At 34.9% G+C, this 11,138-nt stretch overlaps 1 protein-coding gene across 1 annotated transcript; it reads right to left on the bottom strand.

Moving 5' to 3' along the window:
* Positions 1-1,129: 1,129 nt before the first annotated feature.
* LOC101418055 (olfactory receptor 6C74-like) lies at positions 1,130-2,067 on the bottom strand. Its single transcript, XM_012521240.1, is given in 2 exon segments — positions 1,130-1,770; positions 1,773-2,067. Coding segments are annotated over 2 exon segments (936 nt in total).
* Between the last annotated feature and the right edge of the window lie 9,071 nt (positions 2,068-11,138).

The following is an 11,138-nucleotide window of genomic DNA, read 5'->3' as shown; positions in this document are numbered from 1 at the left end:
GAGTTACTATTTTTCCATATTTAATATTTGGAATGTTGTCATGAAATTTCCAGTTAGCTTAAGGAATATTCCAAATTAATAAATGTTATTTTCCTTGTATTAATATAGCAATTATCATGCACTTATTTGTTGGTTTAAGAATGAGAATGCAAGGCTTCACTATTTTAGAAAGTACTTATAAATATATCTCATATAATCTTTCATATAGAAACAAAATGTATCTATTTTCTACTGAGGATACTTTAAAAATCATAGATTTTTAATAAATATTTTCAAAGATAGTAAATTAATGGCTAAACTATAATAAACTTTCATATTTTTTAATGAAATATGCATCCAGTATCATATGATAAAAGGTATAGGGAATACTAGTTTTAAAGATGTTGGTAGAAGATAAAATATTATTTATTATTTACTCAAGAATATACTACGCTCTGGATTATACATTGCATTAATATAATTGAAAAGATAATATCTTACAGTCTTGATAAACTGGAATACTTAACAGACAAAATTATACATTTGAAAAATAAAAGTCCACTTCATTGAGACATCCAAAAGAAAAGAGAATGAAATGAGAAAAATTCCCTAATAAAATAGAAGGAAAATTAATATTTTAGTAATGAAAACTTTATCTAATAATTAAGTTAAAGATAGAAGCACAATATTGTGAATTCAGCAATGAACTATATATGTGAATATGTTTAAAAGTGAAAAATTTAGGTGGTATGTATGTTACTAGAATAAAAATACTTTTAAATGTAAAACTTCCATGCTGTGTGGCAGTGCTCCAAAAAGTGTTCATCAAATGCAATGAATATACCACACTAATGAAAGAAGTTGTTGATGTGAGAAAAGTGGGGAGTGTTGGGAGCAGGGCATATGGGAACCTACTGTATTTTTCAATGTAATATTTTATGTCATCTATGTATCTTTTAAAAATAAATTTTTAAAAAATTAAAATAATTAAATAAATAATATAAGATTCTAGATCATTAAAAATTTTTTTAAAAACAAAGCTTGAAAAATTAAGGTAAAATAAATGTGATAAAAGTTGAAAAGGTTACTAGAAGATTTTAATGGATAATATGTATATATTCCACTGGCTCTGAATAACAAAATTAAATATTCAATTTTTTGATAAAGAGACAACCTTGTACAGCACATTCATGAAGGCTTTCTTCACCTGTTGGTTCCTTAGCGTGTAGATGAAAGGGTTCAAAAGTGGGGCAACAGAGTAATAGAGCAATGCAACTCCCTTGGAAAAAGAAATTCTTTGTTTGACTGAGGGTTTAACATACATGAAGATGCAGCTGCCATAAGAAAAGGAGATGACAATCATGTGGGAAGAACAAGTGGAAAATGCCTTTTTCCTCTGATTAGTTGAAGGGAGTTTCAGAATTGTCAATGTAATATAAGTGTAAGATATTATCACCATAACCAACGTGACCACGAGTGTTACTGAAGCTGAGATGAAGCCTATCGTCTCAATTAGTCGTGTTTCTGAGCAGGAGATCTGCAGGAGGGGAGTAGTGTCACAGAAGAAATGATCAACAATGTTGGAGGCACAGAAGTCAAGGTTTAGACCCAAGGCGAGTGGTGGAAAGATGGTAAAGAACCCAGCAAGCCAACAACTGAGGACCAGCCGTGTGCAGACTTTGCTGTTCATGATGGTTGTGTAGTGCAGGGGCTTACAGATGGCAACATAGCGGTCATAGGACATGGCTGCCAGCAAGTAAAACTCAGAGGCTCCAAGAAGGATGGCAAAAACAATTGAGTGACACAACAATTGTAAGAAATGGTTTTGTCCCCAGTAGCCAGCATAGCCAGCAATTTAGGCATACATGTAGTAGTAAAAGAGATTTCTAAGAGGGAAAAATTCCGAAGGAAAAAGTACATGGGAGTCTTGAGATGAGTATCCAGCAGGGTAAGTATGATGATGATTAAATTGCCAGTGATACTGAGCCAGTAAATGAGGAGCAGGACAATAAATAGCACAACTTTCAATTGTGGGTCATCAGTCAAACCTGCCAGGATAAACACAGTCACTCTTGTAAGGTTTCCCATTACTGTCTTCTAAGTTTCTTGAGCCTAAAATGAAATAAAATGCTTTTTTAGATACACACCTTATGCCAACTTGTGGAATTAATAATTAGAATATAGATTTCCAGAAAATAAAATGAGGGCAAAGAATGGAAACCTGAGGGTTAAAATTTGCAGAAGTGGTTAAAACTTTGTAAACTTTTGGAAATGAACGGAAATGTTGAGTGGAAATCATGGTGTTTGTGACTAGCAGAGCAGTTACATGGGTATGACAGTGGTTGAAAAGGAAAATGTAAAGACATGAATATTAACAGAAGGAAAGCTAAAGAATGCAACATGGGTCTGTTTAACATAGTGTAACTTTATATAAAATATACATATGTGTGATATTGCATATGTAAGACTTTTAATGGAATATAAATACAAATAAACTAGAGAAAGGAAGCAGAATAGCAGCTATGTACTGTAGGGAAAGCATAGAAGCATTGAGAGGTGATGAGTTTTGTTTGTTTGGTTTTTGTTTTGTATTATTGTTATTCATATTATTACTAGAATAATGAAAATCCTCTAAAATGATTGGTGATGAATGCACAACCATGTGATTATACCAAATTCCATTGTTTGTACGCTAAGGATGAATTTATGCTCTATTAATATGTACCAGAAAATTGATTTGTTAAAAAATGTTTTCTGGAGAGTTTTGGGATAAAGTTTAAGGAACAACAAAAAGAAAACAAAATTATGTAAATAAGTAAGAAAGGCAGAAAAGATTATTAATGGGGAAAATGTTCCACAATGAACATATTTTTATTACTAATACATATTTTTGCTCTTTATAAAGCAAACTAAAAAGCATGATCAATTTTGAGTAAGAATAGTCTAAATCAGAGGAAATATAATTTAATAAATTTCAAAGACATAATGTGTGCTAAGAGCTATGATGATAGACACGTGTTTCAGATCTTACCAAAATGATAATATTCAAATATAGAGTGAATTGCTAACTAAAGTTATCACAATCATAGATAAATTGAATATATTGATCACAAAACATTTGCAAACATTATTCTCAAATCTTCATGCATATGATATGAGTCACTATTAAATATATTAAAATATGCAAAATGTACTCAGGTTTGCAAACTAGTAAGCTTCAGGGTAAACATACAGCTTGAGAGTTCAATTTCAGAAAGTATGACTTTAAAATTATAAAGTTATATATAAGCAGTTAGAGCCTAATTGTAGTACAGATCTCTTCAAAACAGAGTGGCACCTTGCACACAGAGAGCTGACACAGTAAGATGATGCAAAAAAAAAGATGCACTTTCCCAGTGCCACATGACAATGCAAGCGGATGCAGAAGAACACACAGCAAATGGACATAGAGAGAAGACAGTATGTGTGGAATATGTGTGTGGGGGGAGAAATAAATAAAAAATAAATCTTTACAAACAAATAAACAAAAAACAGTGTCATTGTTATCTCTACGTTAAAATTCCTTCATGAGCATAAGTGTCATCATAAAACCATAAAGTAATATAGTTTATTTTTAACGGTCCCTCTATAAGACAGTGCTTTTACTTTGAGATTAATTTCTAACTTCGAATTCATGAATGACAACACATAAGTAAAATGGGCCATATAATGTAGTAAAAGCTAATTGACAAAGGAGAAGTCTCCAGTATTATCTATATGTGTTTATAGAAGGATGTGTTAGAGAAGTTGCATTCTAAGCTGGATTTTAGAGGAAATAAAAATACAGATAAGCTATAGCAGGCAGAGGAAACTCTTTAAGCAGAAGCAAAGTGAAAGACAAAAACATGATTTGGTTGAAACCAATGGTGAGAATTCTCTTATCAAATTCATATCTGATAAAATGTAAACAAATGCTGAAGAAAAGAATGTTTCCTGCTTTCTCCACTCATCCTGCAGTGTTACTTGTTTTAGTACGTTCAGATAATTGAGAGGGAAACTTTTATAATTATTTTCCTTATTTACACATTACCCAGTGGTGACAGTGATAGGAATGCATAAATAAATAACTTCTAAGTAAGTATTTCATTATATCAAACAATTCCTTTTTCCAACTTTAATCTTCTCATATACTAATTATTCCCCCAACACATACTGTAAAGAAAAATAATGAAAGTAAAATTATGAAATCACTAGAACTTGGAAGAAAACTTGAAAATATAGTAGTTTTGTTAGATATTGTGAATACCAGTTAAATAAGAAAAAATAAAATATTTTCAATTCTAAACCATCATTGAATTATATTTTCCACCTCTGATTTTATCCAGAAACAAAAATGCAAAAAGTAGAATAAAAGAAGATGAATCCTATAATAGTTAAGATAAGAAAGAGAACTAAATTTAGTTATAAATTAATGTAATGGGAAATAATACATCTTTACATTTAAAATTTACTATTATTTTTAATTCAGTCATTGAACTACTAAACAAATAAATTTAATATATTAAAAAGATTTCTGTAATAAAGTCTATATACTAACTTATTCAGAAAATAACCTCCTGCCAGACCTGATGTGACATGACCAGTGTTAAACATGTCCCACCAAGACCACCCTAAAGATGTCATGAGAACATCACACACCACCTGCTTTAGTTTGCCAAAAGGGCTACTGGTGCAAAGTACCAGAAATGGGTTGGCTTTTATAAAGGGGTTTTATTTAGGGTTAAAGCTTACAGAACCACATCCATGTCCAAAATCCAAATTGAGTCACCATAAGAAGTGCTTCCTCACCAAATTCAGCTACTGTTGATCCTGTTGTCCAGACACTTGGCAAAGGAAGATGACCACCAATGTTAGCTGAGGTCTTAGCCTTTCCCTCAGGGCTCACCATATCTCAGAACCCAGCTTCCAGAGATCAACTGTGAGCAACCAGACCTAGGGTTTGTCTCTTTCTAGGCCTCCTCTACTATCTTGGCTGCTCTGCTTTCTTCTCAAGTTCAACTGTAAGCTATAGAAATATAGCAGCTTTCATCTCCTCTTGAACTGATTCATTGACCCCGCCTCTTGAAGACTTGGTGCTTAAGCGATCTTCTAATCCTCTCACATGGCAGGATAAAAAATGGTGGCTTCTTTTTTCTGTGTCTCTGCCTGTCTCTCTCTATGTCCCTGTTTATATCAGACTCAGTCAGAGGGCAGAGACCCAAGCTTTCCAATCAAAAGCGTTAAATAGAGCCTATCAAGTAATCTAATCAAAGGCCCCACAACTGAATTTAATGCAATCACAGAGTATCAAACCCATAGGAATAAAATAGTTCGAAAACAAAATATTTCTCTTTTTGGGATTCAAAATAATTTCAAACTGCCACACCACCTAATAAGGCAAGTGGACAAAAAAATTTTTTTGAAGAATTTGAAATCCCAGATACATAGAAAAGGATTCAGAAGCAGGAAGAGGTAAAGTAGCTTAAGTGTTTATATAAGCCAGAGAATAAAGCTTGTCATGAACAAAATCGTATTCAGGAAAAATGTGTCATTATCAATACTCTAGAAGATCTTAAACTATTTGAATCTTATTCAACCATCACAAACAGTCTTGTCACCTTTGATCATTTGGTTATGAAGTGGCCAGCCAAATTTCAACATTGCAAATTTACTAATCTTTTCCCTTTAAAATAAATAAGTTATCTTGTGTGGAGACATTTTCAGGCTATATAAAATCCTATCACTCCTCAAACATAAATTCACTAATATCAGCATCCACTGATGATTCTTACAAGAATCAACTAATATTATTATGACTGCATAATGGTAAATTCCAACATTCATTCATTTTTCCAATATTTATTAGTTGGCTTTCAACCATGAAGATGAGTATATTTGTATATTAGTATGTAAGAGTGGGCTCATTGATTCCTAGTTTATCCAATAGCTTACAATCCTAAACTGTCACTCTTTATGTTCATCCTAACACTGTCTTAGACTTGAGTCAATTTGAGTCCAGTGAGCAAGCATTTTAAGTGAGTCCTGTGCCTTTTACTGTCTTCAGCCTCCTATGAGCACTTCCTTATTTTTAAGGCAAAAAGATTTTCTAGGTTTAACTTTCACTATCCTTGCACTAATATCCATGTATTGTCCTAAAATAAGCCTTTTCTCTAAGAATATTTCCTAAAAATGAAGAATGAAATTGGAAAACCGAGATAGACTGTGTTCCTTCCTACTGAGGTGTCTGTTCCATGGGCTCTCTCAGTTAAAATAATTTTAAAATGATGTATGTGGAGATAGGGCAACATATCTTCACACCAATCCCTGTTTAATTCTTTGTCCATACTTCCATATCAGAAATATTCTTCATACTGATAGCTCCCATTCAAACCCACACAAGATCTATTCAATCTCTCTACTTTCGTCTTTGTAACTTTTATCACTGACAGTGAGAAAACAGCTTCCATTATTATTTTATGTTTACCTATTTACAGAATCATAGAAAAAATATATAAAATGGAGTTTCAAATTGCTGCTCATAGCTTTGTTTAAGTGAAGACTAGTGATTGGAGTTAAACGTTTTAGAGCTTTTCATCATGAACTTAAAGTCATTTGGTCCAAACCATGTTAAAAAGTAGTTTGGGTTAGTTCTTTTTATTTTACTTCTTCAGGTTCAGCATATTATTCATATGAAATATTGTTTGGTCCATATGTATCATTATATTAAATATTAGGGATATTTTGTCTTTTTTTAAATGTTGCATTAAAAAAATATGAGGTCTCCATATACCCCCCATGTCCCTCACCCCAGTCCTCCCATATCAACAATCATGGGACATTCATTGCATTGGTGAATACATTTTTAAGCACTGATGCATTACATGGATAGTGGTTTACATGATAGTTTACACTTTCCCCCAGTCCACCCAGTGGGCCATGGCAGGGCATACAATGTCAGGCAACTGTCCCTGCAGTACCACCCAGGAAAACTCCAAGTCCTGAAAATGCCCCCACATCATACCTCTTCTTCCCTCTCCCTACCCTCAGCAGCTACCATGGACACTTTCTCCACATCAATGCTACTTTTTCTTCCAAATACTAATCGCAATAGTTCCAGAATAGAATATCAGTAAGTCCACTCTAATCCATACTCTATTCCTCCATCCTGTGGAGCCTGGGATGGTTATGTCCACTCCACCTCTATATAGAGAGAGGGCTTAGATTCCACATGGATGATGGATGCAATTCTCCTGCTTGCAGTTGTAGGCATTCTTGGCTCCCTGGTGTGATGGTTGACCTTCCTCTCCTGCTGTTAGTTGGCTGGAGTTTCTTCCAAACTATTGGTTAATTTTATTTTTTGAGTATAGGAAGCATTAAAATGTTTCTTAATTCAGGAAAAGACGTACTCGTGTTCAGATCTACTCCCTACTCCATCTTCAGTATGTTTGCTTATTTTCCAATGTCCTCCCCCACTGTAATTGTACATTATTAGTGCCTGGATTTTCCCTCATTTATTCTTTGCAGCCATGAATAGATAACTTTTTCCTTATTCTCTCCCTCTGTATCACTCTATCTCTCTCTCTAAGAAACCTAAGAACTACATGTTGGTAAGTTCCCTAAATTTACCTAGGTTTTCTTTTCATCTTATACAACCCACACTTGAAGCTGAACAGTCTGGACAGGAACATGAGCAAACAGAAAAAACAAAACAAAACAAAAAAACAAAAACAAAAACAAAAAACTTACCAAGGCTTGCTATCTCAAGCTAAGGAATAAGAAAAAAGCCAGCCTGGCAAGTACATTAATTTTTATACATTACCTCTCTAATTTACCACAGGAAAGGTTGAATGGAGGCCCTAAATGTTCAAATGTCACAAGCTGTAATAAGGCACCCAGTACCCACACAAGCTTGGTCTCAGAGAGGACCAAGTAAGGAGCTGAGATTTCCATTCTCACCAGGAAATAGCAAAGTCTTCGTCACTGAAGTGACAGTGGAGACCATATGAGGAAGCAGGACTTCCAAAAACACCCAGCAATAATGAGCTACTCTTCTCCTTCAGGTGTGGTGTGGCAGAGAAGACCAAGTAGAGGCTTTCATAATCACCAGGGGTAAGAAAGCCTCACCCCACTGTGAGGTCAGTGGAGGCCATTAGGAGAGCAGGGACAAGCTGACAGAGCAGTATAAATTAAATTCTTGAGGTACCCAAATTTACCACTTCCTTCCAGAAGTATTGAGAAGCCCACTCCACATTGGGGGAAGAAGAGGGGAACATGGGCTACCCATAGGCTTTCAAAGTTTGTGACCGACCTTCATGGTAAATTCTTAAAGTGACAATGAAATATAACTACAATGTCTAGAAACAGTGACAACTTGGAATGCTGGCAAGAACATAGATAAACTGTGTCACTTGTTCATCACAGGTGGAGATGTGAAATGATACAGCTACCCTTGAACACAGTAAGCTAGATTTTTCCCCAGGGAAATATAAACTTATGTTCATGAAAACACTTGTACATAAATGTTGATGAAATCATATTAATAGTAAAAAAAAATTGGGAACAATCCAACTGTCTATTATTGTATGAATGATTAATTGTAGCACATCCATATCATGGAATATTAATCATCAAAGAGAAACAAACTGCTTATACACGCAAAAAACTGGATGAATCTAAAAAAAAAGTTGTGCTAAGTAAATGCAAACCAGTCCAAAAAGGTTGCATACTGTATAACAGCATTTATATAATATTCTTGAAAAGAAAATTCATAGTAATGAAGACCAATTCATGGTTGCCAGGGATTAACGAGAGACTGAGATAGGAGGGAGATGATGTAGTTATAAAAGAGCAACATGAAGGATCCTTGTGCTGGTGTATAAGTTCTATGCTTTGGCTCTAGTCTGGTTATGGTGTTACTTTTGACAATAGCAAGTGCATCTACAATTTTCTCAAGTTAATGGAATTTAATTTTTTAAAAATTGCACATAGGAGCCTATATTTGACAGAATAAAAAAATAAACAATTATGAAAGGAAGTAGCATACTATAAATGCACTGTTTCATTTGGCCTCTTCATTTGACAGTATATCCTGTTAAATACTCTTATCAGTTTTAGATATATTCCAAATTTGTTTTCAGCTACATAGTCATTTTTTGTGAGGATGTACCATAGTTTATTAGACTACTCTCCTACATATGGGCCAATAAATGGATTCCAATATTGGCAATTTAAAGAATATAGCAAAGAATAACCTCTCATATACGAATTTTCATGAAGATCTTCATGGTAAATTCTTAAAATTGTAATTGCTGAATCAAAAGCAAATCATACATATTTTTTGCAAACCATTGTTATGTCTTCTACATGAATTCAACCAATTTGCACTCCCATCCGCAAAATGAGAAGGTATCTGTTTCCTTACAACCTTACTAACAGAATGGGTTGTCATACATTTTAACTTTTCTATTATTATTATTTTTTTCTTTTACAAACCCGTGTGTTGAGGGCTGACTTTCAATAGATCACAGCAAGGGAGCTGTTCTGCTACATAAGAAACCGTGACACAGAGGCAGGTCTTCTACGAGTGGTTTAGCACCAGGTGCGACGGGGCGAGGGGGCGGCCCCCTTTCCGGCAGCGCCCCATTTCCCGGGACAAGGGGCACTCTGCACTGGACTCTGGTCCTGACGCTCAGCGGCCCGCTGGCGGGGACGGCAGGGGAACCGACTATCCGAGGCCAACTGAGGCCCCGCTGCCACATTGTTCTGCCTGGGTGGGATTCTAATTTAGAGGCGTTGGGTCATAATCCCACAGATGGTAGCTTCGCCCCATTGGCTCCTCAGCCAAGCACATACACCAAATGTCTGAACCTGCAGTCATTTTAAATTCTGGCAATGTGATAGATGAGAAATAGTAAGTGAATGTGACTTTGATGTGCATTTTTCTAATTCTGTGTGTGGTTGCATATGTTCTCATAAATTGAATGGTCATTTTATACATAAAGGTACATATATGTGTATATGTACATATGCATTTTAAATTTTTAAATAAGAATTATTAATTTAATTTTAATTATTATAAATTACTTAAATATTACATAAAATATAGAGGATTCACATATAACCCACCTCCCCTCCAACAGTTTCTCATATTAACAAAATCCTTTAAGTGTGCCACATTTGTTAAAATTGAAGAACATATATTGAAGCATTGCTACTAACTGGACTATACTTTACATTATAGCTAACACTCTGCTCCGCTCAATTGTATAGGTTACGACAAAATATATAATGGCCTGTATCTGTCATTGCAATGTAATGCAGGACATTTCCAATGTCCCAAAAATGCCACCGTATTATACCTATTTTTCTCTCTCCCTCATTCAGAACCTCTGGTTGCCACTGCTTTTATATCAGTGATAAAAGTTCTCCCATTGCTAGAATAATAATTAGTCTATAATAGAATAAATAATCTACTTTAGTGCATTGTTCATTCCTTAATCTTGAATATTTTGGGATGATGATGCCTACTGTTTCTAGTTGAGAGGAGGCTTAGATTCCATGAGGCAGATGGATGGAACTATTTTGCTTGCAGTTGCAGACACTTTCTGTTCCTTGGGATTTGTGTTGTCTGTCATCATCTCCTTGTTAGGTGTCCTGGGTGAGTCCAATGAACAGGAGAGTAGGTGCTGCAACTCAACTGAGATTCAGGGTCACCTGGCACATGAACGGGCCAAAGGTTTAAGCATCTGGGACAAATATATAATACGTTTAGTGCTAATTTAGGCTCAAATAAAAGGAACAGAAGAGCCACGTGTAGGGAAACTATAAATGAATCTAACTTTACAGTGGGGAACATAAATTCCAAAGCAAAGCCCACCAACAAGGTACCAAATTCCTGAGTTTGTCTGCCTTGCTTACAGTTTCTAGGTGTCTCTAGAGCCCTCAGGAGCTCCGCTGTTTGAGGTAATGTTTATTGTGGCAGAAAATAAAATCCTGTTCAGACTTGCATAAGCATAATATCTGGAATGCCTTCCTAATTCCCTCTGAAATCTCTTGGCCATAAAAACTCACTTCTATTTAATATTTCCCCCTCTTGGTCAAGGTCTTTTCCCAGTCGCATTGCTAGTTCGTGCTTGGTAATA

The sequence above is a fragment of the Dasypus novemcinctus genome, chromosome 12 (assembly GCF_030445035.2).
Source record: "Dasypus novemcinctus isolate mDasNov1 chromosome 12, mDasNov1.1.hap2, whole genome shotgun sequence".
Classification (NCBI taxonomy): Eukaryota; Metazoa; Chordata; class Mammalia; order Cingulata; family Dasypodidae; genus Dasypus; species Dasypus novemcinctus.
Note: the sequence above shows the minus strand (reverse complement) of the source record. Positions and strands in the feature narration are given on the sequence as shown.